The sequence below is a fragment of the Carcharhinus amblyrhynchos genome, chromosome 12 (assembly GCF_965287045.1).
Source record: "Carcharhinus amblyrhynchos chromosome 12, sCarAmb.v2.hapA, whole genome shotgun sequence".
Lineage (NCBI taxonomy): Eukaryota > Metazoa > Chordata > Chondrichthyes > Carcharhiniformes > Carcharhinidae > Carcharhinus > Carcharhinus amblyrhynchos.
In genome coordinates, this window is record NC_137335.1 from 39,170,035 (window position 1) to 39,190,392 (window position 20,358).

General features: G+C 41.2%; 1 protein-coding gene across 3 annotated transcripts in view; it reads right to left on the reverse strand.

Moving 5' to 3' along the window:
• LOC145350924 (serine/threonine-protein kinase VRK1-like) overlaps positions 1-20,358 on the reverse strand; it is a 103,018-nt gene that overhangs the window by 24,193 nt on the left and 58,467 nt on the right. For all 3 annotated transcript variants that reach the window (XM_080200396.1, XM_080200397.1, XM_080200395.1), the window contains exons 9-10: positions 9,794-9,914; positions 6,827-6,885 (exon numbers count right to left, since the gene is read on the reverse strand). In XM_080200396.1, the coding sequence (XP_080056522.1) occupies positions 6,827-6,885; positions 9,794-9,914 (180 nt within the window). The remainder of the gene's footprint in view (positions 1-6,826; positions 6,886-9,793; positions 9,915-20,358) is intronic.

Here is a 20,358-nt window from a genome sequence, read left to right on the forward strand (position 1 = left end):
TGAAACATAAAAGCTGTAGTTCCTATGTGAACACACACATCAGGAGTAGCAGTAGGCCACTCAGTCCCTCCAGCTTGCTTTACCATTCAAAAAGATTGTGGCTGATCTGACTGTAACTCAGTTCCTGCCTATGCCCGATAACCTCTCATCCCCTTGCATATCAACAATCTATCTAGCTCTGCCTTAAACTCTACTTTCACTGCTTTTTGAGAAAGAGAGTTTCCATCTTATGCTTGCCTTTTTCTAGACCATAAGACCATAAGATAGAGGAGCAAAATTAGGCCATTTGGCCCATCGAGCCTGTTCCACTATTCACTCATAGCAGATAAGTTTCTCAACTTCATTCTTCCACCCTTTCCCCCATAAAATTTGACTCTTTTACGAATCATGAGTCTATCTCTTTCTTAAATATACTCAATGACTTGGTCTCCCCAGCCTTCTGTGGTAATTAATTCCATAGATTCATCACACTCTGACTGAATAAAGTCCTCCTCATCTTGGTTCTAAATGAGATGAAGGCATGTTGGCCCTTGCCTTTGTCTTGGTGGCATTTTCAGGAGGTTATGCAGTTAAGCTTCTCTCTGCAATAGATTGCACTGGAATCATTTTGCACTGTATTGCTCCAGAAGGTCACTTTCATTCTGCACATCAGGTTCCTTTAAGCAAAATGGAATTTGTGTGGTTCAGAGGATTTACTTCATGGAGATTCAACAAAAACTAAGAGCTTTATTCAGGAGATGTTACTACAGGCTGAGCTGTTACACTATCCAGTTATCCATGCAAACGGCCAATGATGTTATCTCCAATGACATCACACAAGCAGCCTCTTAAAGTGTCCCTGTTCAGCTGCAAGGCTGCTAGTAAGGAATCACTAAAAATACTATAAATTTCCTCCCCCTTTAAATTAGCTGTTCTCCAACATATTAACAATTTATATATGAACAATCAATTAGCAACAACAATCAATAAGTTAGACACTTTGGAAGTCATTGTTCTCTGGCCATTGTTATTGGTTATTGGCCAACCTCAGGCGTTTGCTTCTTTCTACTTGCTGTAACTTCTGGTGTCTTTAGTTCAGTGTGAACGTTGACAGTAGTTGCTTTTGCTACCAAATAAACCTGTTGGACTTTAACCTGGTGTTGTGAGACTTCTTACAGTGGTTGCTTTAACCAGACATTATTATCTGAGGTTGACACTGTATTTAATTGGCAGCTGAGGTGCTGCTTACCTCAATCGGTTCTGTTTGTGCCAGGTTTTTGGAAGGTTCAGGTTGTCTCTTGGCACATTTTAATGTTGACTCTCCTGTCCATTCTGCCTCTGATAGATTGGTTCTTGTCGCCAAAAGATGATCCGCATGCCTCCTTCATATTGTGTCATCTTGAGTCTGGAACTGTAAGAAATCAGTCTGGTCTGAGCCAGTTTTTGCCTGTAGTATAGTTTCATGAAGAACTTCTCGTCTCTGGCGAAAAGCCCAATTAGGTCATGTAGGGGGAAAACAAAACCTGGCTTTGTTTTCCCCCCACATGACCTAATCGTGCTGTTTTTTTTCCTAGACTACTCCTTTTGTCTTTGGTGGTTTTAATAAGTCGATTGCTGAACACGGTTGATGTTTAATCATGAGCAATGCCGGAGAAACTTTTGTTGAGTAAGCAGTGAACCTTGTTTTCTGATTATCCTTAATGAGTTTGCACAGAACACTCTACTAGCCCAATGGAGCAAGATGGTAGTGATGCAGACCTGCAGTGCGGTATTCTGTTCTCCTTAAAGAAGTTTTCAAACTCTTGAGATGTGAACTGTGGCCCCAAATTGTTCAAGGTAACTGAATCTGCTGAAAATTTCACTTCATCTCTCAACAGTCTTCTCCAGTGACACTGACTTCATGATGGTAACTTGCGGCCATTTTGAATGAGCATCAACTAGAATAAGAAACATGCACCCCTCAAATGGTCCAACATAATCAAAGTTTATCTATAGCCAAGTATTTTCTTGCCATTCCCATGGATGTAATGGTGCTAATGGCGGCAGGTCTCACATTCCTGTCTTCTCTCCATTTTGGCATCTAATCCAGGCCTCCAGAAACAACACCGCATTATCTCCTTCATTCTCACAATGCCACAATGGCCTCCATGTAATTGGTTCAATAGATGTTCCTTTAATAGTGGTGAAATAACAACTCCCCACGGGAAACATGCTGCCTGTATGGATAACTCAAGTCTTTGAGTGGAATATGGCTTTATCTCAGGTTTTGTCCTGAGATTTCGCCGCAAAGCAAAATATCCAGTACCTCGGAACATAGTGGATCACTTTGGGTGTGCCTCTTCACTTGTCATGAAGTGACAGGAGTCACCTACCTGCTCAAAGTAGAAGATCTTTCCACACAAACTATTTAACAAACTAGGCAGTTGGGAATGCCCCTCTGCATTATCATAATGACTTGACTGATGTTGCTCGACACTATGAGTGTGCTGACGCCATCTGTTCTTTTAGTCTTGGGGGTGACTCTGAGACTGAAAGTGGTTTTTTGATTGCAGTAATCATTATGAATGCACAGTTGAGCTGCTGGACAACTCTGCACTGTTACCACAAGTGGTGTGGCTGGAAGTTGTATTCTGCCTTAGCTGTGGTTCCTGAAATATGGCTGCTTGTTTAGATATCTTAGTGGTTACTTCTGAGATTAAACTGTTTTTCTATGGGTCGCCAGTTCTTTTACAATGAAAGAAGTTTGAATGGAAGTTTTGTTAGATTTGTTACAGGCTTAATTATTTTTCAACTGCACTTATCGATATTGTATGGTTGGTGAAGATCGCGCATAGTGGATACTGGGTGAGTGACTGTGGCAAGGGACAAGGAGATAATGATGCGCGATGCGGATATGAAGGGACATGGGATATATGCAGCGCAATGGAGGTGGGTGGATTGCGGGTGAGGTTTGTGAGCTGGGCGAGAACCAAGGCAGGCCTTTTAACTAGCGCACCTCAGCACCAACACTCCCATTGCACTGTATCACAGCTCACAAATTACATATTGCGCTCATGTGAAAAAAGAAAAATTCCTGGCCAAGTCAGTCATGAGTCGAGTGTTTGTTTCTGAAACCACTAAAGGACCCAACTCATATTTCACTAGCCCAAGACGAAAATCCAAGTCATAGTACCTTGCCTAAATTATGACAAATAGTAACAGAAATAGTAATAATCAGCATCATGCCAAGAATACAAATTTAAAATTCCTGAATTGATTGAAAAATATTGAATATAGAACATCCATCATAATTTGATTGGCAAAAATCACCAAACAACGAATGTGACTGAGAAGATCTGAATCTTGGAATACCACAGCTGATGAAACCACACAGGCCTGTATAGCTCACTTAGTGAGCGCTACTAAAACCTTTATTGATTCTGAGCATGGACTTCTTGAGGTTAATCAGGGCCAGTCCATTATTTGTCAGTTTTTCAATTCTGAGAAACTACATGCTGAGAAAGAATTTCTAGGTGGGAGTTTTTTTACCAAGACGATAGGTTGTTTCAATGGTCGCACAATCACCTCTGAGTCAAAAGATTGAGGGATCAAGTCCCATAGCAGAGGCTGCTGTGTAGGACTTTAGGTTGACAATTCAGTGTAGTGCTGAGATGGTCCTGAAATGCCAGACACGGCATCTTTTGGATGAGACAATTCATCCAGGCTTTCTCACTTTCTCAGGTGGATGCAAAAAAATCCGATGGCATTATTGTGAAAAATAGCAGACAACTTCCCCACTGTTCTGACGAATATTCATTCCTCAACCTACGTGATACAAAATACAGATAATCTGGCCATTACCTCATTGCTGGTTTGTGGGAGTTTGCTGCAAATGGCTTTGCTATACACAAGCACATTGGCTGTCACATTTCCTGCTTTGCAACAGTAACTACATGTTAAAGTACTCCATTGGCTGTGATTGAGTGTCTGGAGGCCATAGATGGCAAAATACAGGTGTCAAGGTCCTTATTTTTAACTCTTGCTATGCAAAGTAACATTGTAAAAGCAGCTGTGAACATTTCTTCTATTCCACAATTCAAAGTGAAATCTTTAAGGAAGAACCCAGCTGAGAATCTTGTAGAAATATCTAAAAGAAGAAATGTTGCAACTGTATTTATACTTAAGAAAGATTGGAGAAGTTCGGACTGTTTTCCTTGGAGAAGAGAAGGTTGAGAGGAAATTTGATAAGAGTATTCAAAATCAGGAGCGGTCTAGACAGAGGAGATAGGGAAATATGTTTCCATTGGTGGAAAGGTTGAGAATCAAAAGTCCAAGATTTAAGGTAATTGGCAAAAGGAGCAATGGTGACATAGAAACTAGAAACAGCAGGCCATTCGGCCCTTTGAGCCTGCTCCACCATTCATTTTGATCATGGCTGATCATTGAATTCAGTGTCCTGATCCCCTTGCTCCATATATCTTGATCCCTCTAACCCCAAGAGCGAAATCTAATTTCTTCTTGAAATCAGACAATGTTTAGCCTCAACTAGATAAAATAATGTTTAGCCTCAACTTGATTCAGTGGCAGTGAATTCCACGCATTCACCATCATTTGGGTGAAGAAATTTCTCCTCACCTCAGTTCTAGAAGGTTTATCCCTTATCCTCAAACAATGACCCCGAGTTCTGGACTCCCCCACCATTGGGAACATTCTTTCTGAATCTATCCCGTCTAACCCTGTTAAATTTTATAAGTTTCTATGAGATCCCCTCTCATTTTTCTAAACTCCAGTGAATATAATCCTAACCAACTCCTCATATGACAGTCCTGCCATCCCAGGAATCAGCCTGGTACTCCCTTTATAGCAAGGACATCCTTCCTCAGATAAGGACACCAAAACTGCCCACAATACTCAGTTGTGGCCTCAATGATGCCCAATACAATTGCAGCAAAACATCCCTATCCCTATACACAAATCCTCTCGCCATGAAGGCTAACCTACCATTTGCCTTCTCTACTGCCTGTTGCACTTACGTGCCTATTTTCAGTGACTGATGCATGAGACTCATTGAGTGTCCACCTCTCTCTCTATTTACACCCATTCAGATAACATTCTGTCTTCCCATTATTGCTACCAAAGTGGATAACCTCATATTTATCCACTCCCATGAGGAAAAACCTTTCCTGTAGCATGTAGTTAGTATCTGGAACTTTTTATTTATTCTTCCATGGGATATATGGGCATCAGTGGTAAGACTTGTTGCTCATTCATAATTACCCTTGAAAGGTGTGGCTTGCTAGGGCATTTCAGAGGATAGTTAAGAGCCAAACACTTTGCTGTGGCTCTGGAGTCACATGTAGGTCAGACGTGGGAAGGACGGCCAATTTCCTTCCCAAAAGGACATTCGTGGGCCAGATGGGTTTCTGTGATAATCGATGAGTTTTGCAATCACTATTACTGAAACTAGTTCTATGTACCAGATTTATAAACTGCCTGAATGTATTTCCTGAAAGTATGGTGGAGGCAGGTTTGATCAAAGACATTCAAGAGGGAATTGGATTGTTATCTCTAAAGGTCAAATGTATAAGGCTATAGGAAGGTGGGAGAGAGGTGCTACCTAAATTGTGCATACAGAGAGCCAGTGCAGACACAACATGCCAAGTGACCCCTCTCTGTGCTGTAACAATTCTATGATAAATCTTGGTACACACAGAGGCAGAGAATAAGTGTTTCATATTATTAGCAAATCTGCCAATGAAATGAAATAATAGGTTAACCAATTGGTCCATTGCTATTTCAAATAATGCACAGTTATGGCAAAAATGCCATTTTTTTCATAGATTCATGTCAGTAACTAAAATGCAGATAATTTCATAATCATTTTCAATAGAAAATTATTGCCATCTGATAATCCAAACCAAATCAGCATCTGTAAGGAGAGAAAAGAACTAATGTTTCAAATCCAGATGAAATTTTGTCAAAGCTGGGGAGTCATCTGGACTCAAAACGTCAATTCTTTTCTCTCCTTACAGATGCTGCCAGACCTGTTGAGACTTTCCAGCATTTTCTCTTTTGGTTTCAGATTCCAGCATTCGCAGTAATTTGTTTTTATACAGTTGAAAGCGGGCTGTCCCCTATGATTTCTCCCTCTATAAACTGTTGATCCTAATCTTCCTGTCAAACAGAAGCACTTCCTCTTCTCGAAAATACATAATTATGTGAATTAATTGATCAGGGCCACTCTTGCATATTTTCAAGGATACTATAGGGAAAGTATAGGATCGGTTATCTGTCCATTTCCTTTATTACTCACACCCTCTTCCTCACAAAGGTTTAATTCCCTCATTTGTCAAATCCATTTGAAAGTAAACATAATTGCTAATCTAGCAGCAAGTTTTATTTCAGCCTTTCATGATTAGTACCAGTATTTACATACGAGGAGCTCTCTGCCAAGCAAATCTCACAAGGATTGATAGCAGTTATAATGTATAAAAATCTACAGCTAACTTGGAGTGAAGAAATGGAGGGGAAATAACATCGCTGTTCTCTGCAGCTATTCAAGTTAATTAAGTCATCCTTTTTTTTACCCAAAATCCAATTAGCATGTTTACATTTCAAAAGCAAATCAATAGAATTGCATTTAAAATGGTAATTGTGCATCTTTCGTCACAAATAGATGATATGATTTATCTGATAATAGACATAGAGAGGACAGTGAAAACCTTTTTGTTTAATAGGCAAAAGATGAGGTAGTCATTTTATTGGACATTTGAAGGCAAATTCTTGCTTAAATTGGGATTAACTACTGAAGACTTCCTTTTTACAGTACTAGAAATGTACGGCTGTTTTTGTAAATGAACACACTTACTGCTCTCACATCCAGAGGGAAAACACTGATGCACAGAAGTCGGCAGGTTTTCCATAAGGCTGAAATAAGAATAGACATTATAGTAAGTCGCAGGGATACTTCCTGACAGCAAAGGATTGTTGGCTACAAACTGTCACGGCATTGAGAAAATGTGTCCAATTTAATATTTTAGTTTTTAACCACATTTGTGTTCATCATAAGAATTTCTCAGCACATTTAATCTTTCATTAAAGATAAAAGCAAATTAGTTCAAAAAGGCTCATACAGATGAACTTTCATCTCAACAAAAATGAAGTTACATTTTTCTTGCTATTTCACATTAAAAATATTTTATCAAAATGCTAGTTATATGAATTAAAATGATATATTAATGTTGGGCTTTGGAAAATTTTGCACATCACACATTGGATACTTCAACAGCTATCACTGGATTTGATCACATTGAATAAACAATAAATGATTACATATACATCTCCGTGTTACACCACATTGTCACTTGAACATTTTGGGAACGGAGTTTATGCATGCTGATTAGTATATGTGCACCCAGTACCAAAGTCTGATCTTTTGTCCAGAGAGGTTTGAGTTAGTTTCCACTTTTAGTGATCTGAAGGACAAATTTATTCCCTAGATTTCAGAAACTTTGGATTTCTTTTGATGGGAGTTTACAAGGGCGAGAAATGTGCTGTGTGGGGCGACTTAATTAGATGGAATGCAAAGTTCTAATTTCCCGTCAACAGGTCGTGATGCAGCGGCGAGTTTGCAGCATATTGAGCCCTACACCCGCTTGTCGTGGCTTCTTACTTGTAATATGTTTGCATTCCATGAATATTCATTAGCATAAAACGTATTAACATTATGTCCTACTTTCAAGATAAAGTTAGCACGAGAACCTCGTGGCACCTGGTTCATGATCTTTGTACAGTTAGTGAAAGATTAGAGGTTTTCCTGGTTTCACTCTATGGCATAAAGGAGACGAACAGGGGAATGGACACTTGCAGTGGAGGCTTGGGAGTGGCAAGGGTCAGACTCTGGTGGGAGGTAGTGGAGATTATGGAGTAGGGTGCAGGGATATGGAGGAGTTGAAAAGGAATCTATGAGAGTTCAGAAGGTGGGGTCAAGGGCATGGAAGGGCCCAGTGGTGCAGAGTGTTGAGGACGCTCAGTCAAGGTAGGAAAATAAGGGTCCTAAAGGTTAGTATCAGCATTGTCCACATGTGTGTCTACCACAGGATATTGGCTTGAGACATTACAGGGTTTTGATTTCATCTGCAGTGTTTCAATTACCCCACTCTGATAAAGTCTGATATGACGTGTAGACGGAGTGACAGCTGAGCCTACACGTTCAGCCATGTCCAACACAATGATGTGTAAACACTAATACTAACGTGATCGTTCAGTAATACAAGTGAATGCAAAAACACATCGTTTCTTCCACAAAATAAAAAATTCCCCTAATACCCTCATAACCATCATGCGTGCCAATCATGAGATGTGTCAGTACATTTTGCTCTCTGACTAGGCTACTCTCAACAAACAACGATGATGTACACATGAATAAAATGAATTCATTGTTAAGTGATTGATAAGATAAGGGGCGGCATGGTGGCACAGTGATTAGCACTGCTGTCTCACAGCACCTGAGACCTGGGTTCAGTTCCTGGCTTGGGTCACTGCCTGTGTGGAGTTTGCACGTTCTCCCTGCGTTTGCATGGGTTTTCTCCGAATGCTCCGGTTTCCACCCGCAGTCTGAAAGACATGCTGGTTAGGTGAATTGACCCAAACAGCCACTGGAGTGTGGTGACTAGGGGAATTTCACAGTAACTTCATTGCAATATTAATGCAAGTCTTACTTGTGACTAACAAATAAACTTTAGCTTTTTTTAACTTAAGATTTTAAGTTGTGAATCGGACATAAGAATCAAAGGGATCTAGAAAAGGTTAAGTGAGTGGGCAAAAATTCAGGCAGATGGAGTATAATGTGGGAAAATGTGAACTTGTCCACCTGGAAGACAAAATAGAAAAGCTGCCTATTATTCAAATAGAGAGAGATTGCAGAACTCTTGAGATGCAGGGGGATCTGGGTATCCTTTTACATGAATCACTAAAGGTTAGTATACAAGTACAGCTTGTGATTTGAAGGCAAATGGAATATGAAAGTAGGATCTGGAGTCACGTATAGGCCAGGACGGGTGATAATAGATCTCCTTCCTTGAAGGGAATTAGTGAACCAATTGATGATAATTTCATGACTATCATCACTGAGTCTAACTTTATAATTCCAGGTTTATTAATTTGAATTTAAATTCAACCATGGTAGGTTTTGAATCCATGTCTCTGGAGCATTAATCTGGGCCTCTGGATTACGAGTCCAGTGACAGTATCACTGCACCACCATAGACATTACCACCATCTCTGGCTCCTATTGCTTTTAGGAACCTGTTCTTGTGGTTAATGTTCAAGCATTTGTATCTGTGTGAGTTATCCATTATTTTAAATTGTTTCATCCCTTCCAAAACATTTTATTTATTCTAAGAGAAAGATTTTGAAACATTTCAAGGTTTGAATATCAAATATGAGGAAAATAGAATAAATTCCCCAGTTTTTTCATATTTTAAACAAAGTTAATCATCAATTAGCACTTTTATTTCAACGTGAAGAAGACAACTAATCTTGAAACTGTCAATATTAATTTACTGTTTAAGTGCTCCAAATAATGTTAACTGAAGTGTGGATATTGAAGTGCACTTTAATGGCATTCAGGGACAGTTTTATCAAAAAACACCAAATAATTGGAAATTACTAGAATATTTGTTTTGACAATTTGAAGTTATTACTATTACGCATGAAAAGAATACTTAGTCACACAAGGCTGAAATGCGGTATTGTAAAAAAAAATTGGTGAGCTTTGAAATTTTTTTTGAAGCAGCTACAGTAAACCATAAAATAGTTAGAAGAAAGCTCGTACTTGATTTTGGCTTCTTGGACTGCTACGGGATCCCTCAAGTTCTGCTCCCAGGGCAGCTTCCCACACAGCCACTGTAGCATGCAGTAGCCAAGGATTTCCAGGTCACCTCGTCTGGATGGGGCTAAGGGAATGTGATTGAGGAAGGGGAATTAAGAATGAAGGATTAAAAGTCACTCAAGGCAAAAATAGAGAAAGCTTTCATTTAACTCCTGTTGATGAAATGTGTAAAATCCAAGCAGGCAACTGTCCTGTTTGTTCAGCTGTATTAGAGTTGGAACGCCCAGGTTTTTGGCTGTGGTTCACAGACAGGCTGTGACTTGTGCAATAAAAGCAGGGGTCAGTTTCCTTACCTCCCCTAACCTCATCCTTCCTCAGTCTGGCCTGTCACATGAACTTGATCCCTGCGGCCTCTGACATGATCCAGACAGCTCATAATCCAGCACCAACACTTTCTCAAACAGCCAGCAGTAAAACAAAGAAATAAATGTCTGCCTCGAAATTACTAACATATGTTGCAGGAAGTCCACAGGATCTGAATCACCCGTACAGAGATCCCGCTCACAGACTAAACAGTGATGGCCTTTCCTTTCCTGCACAAGTGCAGAAAGTTTTGAGGCAATGGCAAAACTGCCATCTAGTGTAGAGTAGGAATGGGGGAAAAATTAACACACAAGGTGATTTGTTCAGTTTGGCCGCACTCTTTCCAATGCTTATTAGTTAAATCGTTGAACACAAGTATTCTTCACCTGAAGTGAATCACAATACTAATTGAAAATTCCATTTTACACAGCACAAATTTGAAGACTTGCAGGGGCTCAATCCTTAAATCACACAATTTAACCCCAACTACTAATCTAACAGGGTACACAAAAACAGGCTTCTGCAATCTAACACTAAACACGTAATCCCTTGGGAAGTTTATTTTTTAAGACCTGGCATGGATACAATAATGTCCAGACACAGAACCTGGCTCCACACGTTCCAATTAATTGACACTGGATTGCAACTCCATTTTGTAACTATTTCACAGGCTATAAATCTCCGACTAACTTTGTGGATGGATATGATTTACCTAACTCCTTCATTTAAATCTGTTATTCCATAGCCAGTCAATCAAATACCAAATTCACATTTGTAAAACTTAGATAGATGTTCAACAAAATTAAACACATTGAGCTTTGTCTGAAATGTGGGTTGGCAATCCATTACTAAATCCCAATTCAGAGGGAGCTGGTGGTTTTCACTTAACTGTCACACACGTGTTAATATGGTCATATTACCCCATAATGATGAGGCAACTGCCTATCAACTGGCTCCAGAAATTATTGAAATACTGGAAAATAGTATCATCTGATAACCCGAGTCATTCACTCTCAATCATATCCAATCCCATAATAAATGAATTAAATACTACTGAGTTTTTTAAGTTGTGACGCAGTGATAGCACTTTTGCCGCCGAGTCAGAAAGTTGCGTGATCGAGTGCCACTTCTGAGATGAGTATGTAATCAAGCTGATATCTCAGTGGAATACTGAGGAGCGTTTTGCCAAAGGTACCATGGTTTAAGATAAGATGTTTAATCAATGGCCTCTCTCTCCTCTCAGGTGGAAGGAAAAAATCCCATTACAAATTTGTGATTTTGTTCTGACAGGCTCTTTCCAGTAACTATTTGCTACATCTCTTAGATGCAAAGTTGATGCCTTCAACATCATTTCAATGAGCAGAAATGTGTAAGAACATTGGACAGAGTTTGGGAAACACACCAGATGTAGAAATGAATGATTTTGGAGTTTCCTGCCACCAGCCAGCACGTCAGATTTCTAGCAAGATCCTACCACTCTGCCATTTTTACAAAATCAGTCAGTTAAGGGGCAACACAGGAAACAAGATGGCCTAGTGGTATTGCTAGACAATTAATCCAAAATCTCAGCTAACGTTCTGGGGACCTGGGCTCAAATCTCGCCACGGCAGGTGGTGGAATTTGAATTCAATAAATACATCTGGGGTTAAGAATCTACTGATGACCATGAAACCATTGTTGATTGTTGGAAAAACCCATCTGGTTCACAAGTGTCCTTAAGGGAAGGAAAACTGCCATCCTTAGCTCATGTGGCCTACATGCAACTCCAGAGCCACAGCAATGTGGTTGACTCTCAGCTGCCCACCAAGGGCAATTAGGAATGGGCAATAAATGCTGACCAGCTAGTGGCACCCATTTCCCATGAATGAACAAAAAAAAACACAGCTACCAGCCTGCAAATCTTGGATAGCCAATTGAGTGGCTTTGTTAGCCACCTTGCTGCGCTGACTGGAATTTTGCAGTTGGCAGGTGGGAATGTGCAGGACTGGGATCTGGAATTACGTCCATGTTGAAGTCCCCACCTCAAAACAAGAACTTAGTCCATTGTTTCAAGATCAATCTGAACTGTTACTGTCTTAATTGTTTCCATACGCGTATAAAGAAATAAAGGAAATACATAAATTCATTCTTTACTCTTTTGTGCAAGTATTTACATGGCCTGATGTGGAGCATGTGCTATATTAGTCTTCAATATTTCCAGATACAGACACTGAGGATCATTTACAAACTTCTGGGGGCTTGGACAGGATACTAAGACCTGTCTTTTCAGTCAGGATCACTTTGCCTTTGGATGGATTGGGTAAGATTCAAGCCTATGAAAAGGGACCTCTCAGGGCTGGATTTTTAAACTTAAAAATAGGACCCAATTCTGGGATTCCTGCTCCAATTCCACCTCAATAGCATGGGGTAAGAATGCAGGTAGCAAGCATGCACACTGCCTGGCTAGCTCCATAGTGAGGATAACCATCTCCTAACACCTGCAATTTTCATGCAGTTAAGCCAGCTTCTCAAGGTCCTTTGGTCCATGGCTTCTCAGAGAAATTGTGAGCCATCATCTGAAAGATAATTTCAAAATGTCTTACCCATAACCCATGCCAACTTAAGCATCCTGCCCACTCCTAATAGCTCCTCATACCACCATGCCAACCCATGCTCCTCCACCCACCTCCAATACCCCTCATATCCTCCATGCCAAACGTTGCCCATACAGCCACCCTCAATCGCCTTTCAAACACTTCATGACAACCATTGCCCTTCTAGCCATCCCACCCAAAGGCCCCTCATATCTTCCTTGCTAACTCATAGCATTTCCATGCCCATTCACCCAGTATACACTCTGTACAGAACCAATGAGCCCTAGAATAACAATGACATATGTAGAAAAGGTTAAAAGCAGTCATTGATAACTTTCTTTAAAATTGTGCTTGTGTTCCCACCTGTTTCAATGAACTAATAGAACTCTGGGCTTTCAGCCAAGCATGCATTGAAGGTCTTGGCTGTAAGCCTAGACTTTTATGGAAACAGATGCACACAAGAGAAAACATTGTTTGATTGGCAGCTCTTTCTTAGATCAATTTTGTCAGTGGCTCAATTTTATTACAGAAGTGCTTAAGTTCAACTACTGATGCTTCAAAGGTTTGGTTGATTGACAATTTTATAGGGCTGTAGTAACAGAGGTTTATTTAAAAGGACATTAAGAATGGCTGGAAGGGCATTGGTTAGCGTGGAGAGTATGGGGCAATTGAGTGGGTGGAGGGGCAATGGGTTGACATAAGTTGGCATGGATGGGGTGTGGGGAAGGGATGAGGGAAATTAGGTGTTGGTGAAGGGGCATGGATTGGCATAGAGGGAATGATGGTGGATAGAAGGGCATATTTGGTATGAGTTGACATTAATGGCGCTGAGGAGTGGGTGTGGGATTAGTAGGAGTGAGGGCTAGAGAGCCTAATATTTAACAACCGGACATATTAGTCATCCTACCTCTGCACGCAGTATCCCCCATGGCCATCTCTAAGAATTGGCAGGCCCAACCTCGGCACAAACCCACTGTCCCAGAACAAAAATCGTACCACTCAAAGCAATTTCTCTCGAGATGCTACCAACTCTTGCTACCCGTCTATAATATGAAAATCCAGCCCTTAAGAAATAGGAGCAGCTGTAGGACCGACGAGCTTGCTCTGCCATTCGATAAGATCTTCAATCTCTCCTCGTAGGACAATCACCTCATTGAGGCATCAGTCCAGTGAACCTTACTTTCACTCCCTCGAAGGCAAGCATATCCTTCCTTAGATAAGGAGACCAAAGTGTGCACAGTACTCTTGTTTCATCAGGACCCAAATACAACTACAGTGGGAGTCCTTTTATACTCCAAGTGCTTTGCAATAAACGTGAACATACAATTGGCTTTCCTAATTTCTCATTGTATTTGCGTGTTAACTTGCTGTGATTTAGATACCACGCTTCTCCAAGTTCCCCAGATACCAACAATTCTGAGCTCTAGGCTTGTTGATGTGCACAACTCAAAAATAAAAAGCCTATCTTTTTTATATCTGGCAGAATCATCTACTGCCATTAGTTGAAAGGTTTGTCATATATATAAATATTACCACGTTAATTATCAAATCCAAGTTAAAGCTGTATAAATGGAGTTCATTTTGATAATTCACAGAATCGTTAAATACAGAAGGAGACCACCTAGTCCATGATGTTTGCACCAGCTTTCCAAACGAGATTATGGCTTGGAACCATTCCATTGCCTTTTCCCCATATCCTGCACATTACTTCAATAGAAACAATCTAATGCCCTCTTGAATGCCTCAGTTAAACCAGCTCTACCACACTTCCAGGCAGTGCTCTCCAGATTCAAACCATTCAAAGAACAAAAAACAAAGAACATTACAGCAGGGGAACAGGCCCTTCTACCCTCTGAGTTTACACCAACCAAGCTGCCGTCTAAACTAACACCACCTACCATTCCAGGGACCATATCCCTCTATCCCCATTCTATTCATGTATTTGTCAAGCTGCCCCTTAAAAGTCACTATCGGATCCGTTTCCAATACCTCCCCCAGCAGCGTGTTCCAGGCACTCACCACCCTCTGTATAAAACACTTACCTCACACATCTCCTCTAAACCTTGCCTCTAGCACCTTAAACCTATGCCCCCTAGTAAGTGACTGTTCCACCCTGGGAAAAAGCTTTTGACTATCCATTCTGAACATGCCCTTCATAATCTTGTAGACTTCTTTCAGCTCACCCCTCAGCCTCCGTCGTTCCAGTGACAATGAACCAAATTTCTCCAACCTCTCCTCTTAGCTAATGCCATCCATACTCGGCAACATCCTGATAATTTTTTCTGTACCCTCTCCAAAGCTTCCACATCCTTCTGGTAGTGTGGCGACCAGAATTGATGACTATAGGCCTGATTCATTCTAAATTCTATAGGCCACTTCCATTTTAAGTGCTGAATCTGGGCACAATTCAGATCTGACTTGGAAATCTGTTCTCAGGCACCCCTATATGACACAGCCTGAAAAAAAATCGTGGGTCCCATTCACGCTGTGGGCGGGGCTTATCAAGCCCAAAACAATCGGAGCTCTGAACTGTGCATGTGCAGTTAGAAAAAAGTTTGAAAAAGCACGCCCTTGTCTGATTGCCCCTGGGCCGCAAAAGCAGAGAAAGCGGTCCGAGAGCGAAAAGCGGGAGCGATGGCCCCCACAGACATCACTGTCCCCCTTATTCACCCATCCCCCCCAAATACCCAGACCAATTGTGACCCCCTGCCCCCTTCCCTGGCCAGAGAGCTGTTAGAAGCAATGAACTCACCTCTTCAGCAGCTGGAGCGCCTGATTCAGACTTTTATTCAGCATGTTTATTTTGGCGCGATTCTGGATCAGCGAACGTGATGGTAAAGGGGGAAAAGCTGATAAAGTTGGCCGGACAGTTCATTAATTCAATTTAAATACATGCAAATGCATTTAAATCACCATTGCGTCCGTTTCGGGTGTGAATCGGATTGTGGCCATTCCCAGGCATTGGTAAAGTGGCCATCTGTGTGGGCGCGGATTGCGTTAATGGGCTCACATCCAACTTTACCACAATTCTGCACCTGAAAATGGGCGCCACGCAATGGTAAAATAGGGCCCTGTATTCCAAGTGCGGCCTAACTAAGGTTCTACAATGCTGCAACATGACTTGCCTATTTTTAAACTCAAAGCCCTGGCAATGAAGGCAAGCATACCATATGCCTTCTTGACTACCTTCTCCACCTGTGTTGCCACTCTCGGTGACCTGTGTACCTGTACACCCAGATCCCTCTGCCTATCAATACTCTTAAAGGTTCTGCCACTTACTGTTTTTCCCAACTGTATTAGACCTTCCAAAATGCATTACCTCACATTTGTCAGGATTAAACTCCATCTGCCATCTCTCTGCCCAAGTCTCCAACTAATCAATATCCTGCTACATCCTCTGATGGTCCTCTTCGCTATCCGCAATTGCACCAATATTTGCACCGTCTGGTTACTAATCAAACCAAGTACATTTTCCTCCAAATCATTTATATATTTCACAAACAGCAAAGGTCCCAGCACTGACCCCTGAGGAACGCCACTCATTATTTGTGCTGTGAAAAAGTTTTTTCTCACAAGACATCTTTTGTGAATCACCTTTTTCCCATATCCCCCTTTTCTTGATCCTTTTACAAGGGGACCAGTTTCTCTAACCTGTTCAGCCCCCTCATGATTTTGAACATCAAGAGATGATCATTTCAAAGATCACTTTCTTTCTCCCTCGGATCGTGTTGAGAGTTTTCCTGTAAATTTGGAGTTACGGATTAACAAATTGGAAGGCAAGGCTTGATATACTGCAGCAACATGTCAGTCTTAAACCTCAATGGCTGCAAGTATATAACTGCAATGCCCTTCAACATTCAATCAACTGCTAACATAATTATTCAAATTTCACCTCCATTCCCCGATATACTGGAATGGAATGTTATTTGCCTGACTTTTAATTCAAGCAAATCTGTCTGTAACCATATTGCATCTTTCTTCACCACCCTTGTTCTTCATCACCCCCTCCCTCACCTCCTGTCCCAGCATTCCATTCCCCCTCCCCCCCCACCACCCACAGCTTTTAATTCTAGACTGAATTTTTAAACTTATTCAACACAGAAGCAAGTCATTCATTTGTAGCTATAAACTCCACATTCACACTCTACTTGCCAATAACTTAGAAGGCAACTGAACAAGGTAACAAAAGTATTTATCACCCTGCCTCCTTCACTTGGGTTCCCCAACTGGAAACCATGGCTGAACAGGGATATCCACAGCTTGCTGAAGTCCAGGTCCGCAGCATTCAGGTCAGGCAACACTGACCTATACAAGAAAGCCAGATATGATCTAAGGAGATCTATCAAAGATGCCAAAAGACAATACTGGACCAAGCTAGAGTCCCAGGCTAGCCACTCCGACCCCCGATGATTATGGCAAGGTCTGCAAGACATAACCAGATTCAAGATGAAGGCATGTAAAATCGCCGGCTCCAACGCATCCCTCCCTAATGAGCTCAATGCATCCTACCCGTTTTGAGCAAGAGGTCAGCGAGAGCATGCCCTCTACCCCGGAAGCCCTGAATGAACCTATATCTGGGGTCACCATTGCAGATGTCAGAGCAGCTTTCTTGAAGATCAACACACAGCAAGCAACTGGTCCGGATGAGGTACCCGAACATGCACTCAGGTCCTACGTGGATCAGCTAGCAGGGGATTCACAGGCATCTTCAACCTCTCTTTACAACAATCTGAGGTCCCTATCTGCTTCAAGAAAATGACCATCATCCCACTACCCAAGAGAAACCAAGCAACATGCCTTAATGACTATCGGCCAGTGGCTCTCACATCGATCATTATGAGGTACTTCGAAAGGTTAGTCATGGCACAAATCAATTCCAGCCTCCCAGGCTACCTGGATCCACTACAGTTTGCCTACTGCTGCAACAGTCGACAAGCAAGCGACATTTCCCTGGCCCTGCACTCAACCTAGAACACCAAGATAACAAGAACACCTATGTCAAACTTCTATTTATTGATTACAGCTCAGCCTTCAACACCATTATTCTCACAAAATTCATTTCTAAACTCCGTGGCCTAGGCCTCGGCTCCTCCTTCTGCGACTGGATCCTGAACTTCCTAGCTCACAGACCACAATCAGTAAGGATAGGCAACAACACCTCCTCCACCGATCATCCTCAACACCTGTGCCCCACAAGACTGTGTTCTCAGCCCCCTGCTATACTCCTTATATATCTATGACTGCATGGCCAAATTCTCCTCCAGTTTGATTTTCAAGTTTGCTGACGACACCACTGTAATGAGTCGGATCTCAAACAACGATGAGACAGAATACAGGAATGAAATTGAGAATCTGGTGAAATGATGTGGCAACAATAATTTCTCCCTCAATGTCAACAAAACAAAGAGATTGTCATCGACTTCAGGAAGCGCAAAGGAAAACATGCCCCTGTCTACATCAACGAGGGCAAAGTAGAAAGGGTCGACAGCGTCAAGTTTTTTGGTGTCCAGATCACCAACAACCTGTCTTGGTCCCCAATGACATTATAGTTAAGAAAGCCCACCAATGCCTCTACTTTTTCAGAAGACTAAGGAAATTTGGCATGTCAGCTATGACTCTCACCAACTTTTACAGATGCACCATAGAAAGCATTCTTTCTGGTTGTATCATAACTTGTCCCATGATTGTCCCTTCGTCAGGTGAATGGAGAGTTCTGGCCTCAGTCAGAGCATATAACAGCACACACAGTTCACAGGTTATCTGTAAACTGTAATCTGTAAACTGTCTGCTGTTATATGCTCTGTCTGAGGGCAGAACTCTCCATTCACCTGAAGAAGGGGCAAACCCCAAAAACTTGTGAGTTTACTATCAAATAAATCGGTTGGACTTAAACCTGGTGTTGTCAGACTTCTTACTGTGTTTACCCCAGTCCAACGCCGGCATCTCCACATCGGTTCATCAAAGATGCAGAAGAAAACATTTGGTTATCCAATGATAAGGATATCCTCTGAGTAGCATGTTGAAATAAATTGGCAGTCTTAAGGAAATTTGTATGTTTGTTTTAGCTTGAAACACACCCGTACACATGGCAACTCTGCCAGTTTATGACTAGATAAAATAAGACTGAAGCTCACAATGGCTGGAATTTTACCATCCCATCTGCCATGGGAATCGGAGCAGGTGAGGGGCGGACCATGGAAAGGTCCACTGACCAATGGGCAGGATTTTACGGTTTCAGGACGAGCGAGGCTGTAAAATCCCGACTGGTTTTTTTTAACCCTGGCTTCAGAATTGATGAGAATAAATGCCCCAGTCGTAATGGATTGACAGGTTGGCAGGCTTCTCAACAGTGTAGAATAATTATAACCAGCAGTATTTGCATGCCCATGCTTGATGCAAATGTGTTGACATTTGAGGAAAATACTTCAGTCGCTGTGATAAGAACATACCTTTGTAAGGTATATACGGACATGCATTTGACTCACCTCATCAAAAAATAGCTTTTTGCTCCAATAACGAACCCAGAAGAACCATAAAATGGTTGCTGCCAAATATTCTAGCTATTTCTGCTGGACCAGGTTTCTACAGCAATGCTGCAATGTCTAGTAATCACAGCAATAAAATAGGTCTTGACTTGTATGCTGGCAAGTAGACAATACGTTAAAAACCACCTCATTTTGGTAAGTAAGTGCAATATCCTGGTATCTCCAGAGAAATTAGATATTGACTACATGCTTCAGTGACTAGAAATATAGCTGCAAAGCAGTCTGTGCATTAATCTAGACACTACCATTTCAGTGACACTAACAATGTTAAAAAGTTCAAACAGAACTCGGATACAGTAATAATTCCCAGTAATTATCAAAAGCTGACAATGCAGGATTTTAATTAATAAAGTTATTCATTGTGCTCTCTGGTAATTTGCTTGTAATATTGACAACAATAAAGTATTTTGCTCCATGATAGATCAAGCAGAACAAGCTTGACCTCTGCTTTGCTTCAAATGATACGTGAAAATAATAGGCAACACTATAATTAGTCTGTCTGTGTAATGTGTGTTCTATATTAAAACACTGACATGAGCATTCATGTTTACTCCGCATTGAAAGTGACCATTAAGGTGCTCATCAGTCTGGCAGACAGTAGTCTAACCTGCTTTATCCTGTTGTACTTTTTAACCCCTTAAATTGTGAAGAAAATTGGTCTAAGTAAACAAATGTATTAGAGAGCTGCACTTTATTTCACAGTGGCACAAGCAATTTCCACTGCTGTTCAGTATATCCTACAAACAGAATGAAAGGGAACAAAACATACTAATAGTTCTAAGTGTTCAGTCAAAACAATGTAAGTAAAATTCTAGTAAAAACCAAAATGTGTTCATAAAATCAAATGCAAGTGATACAATTAAATTGATGCTGTACACTGCCCAGAGCTTTCAAATGTTCAACTCTCAGAGGTGCAATGATGGAAGATCAACCCGTAAACATGGAAAACAAGTCTTCCTGGGAATTTCCTCACAACTCTTGCTGCTTATTCACCATAGGTGATTCCTGACATAGGTCTTGTTGCTGATGGGCAGATTTTGGGGAGTCATGAGATGTTAGCAGTGGTACAGTGGCACAATGGTTTGCA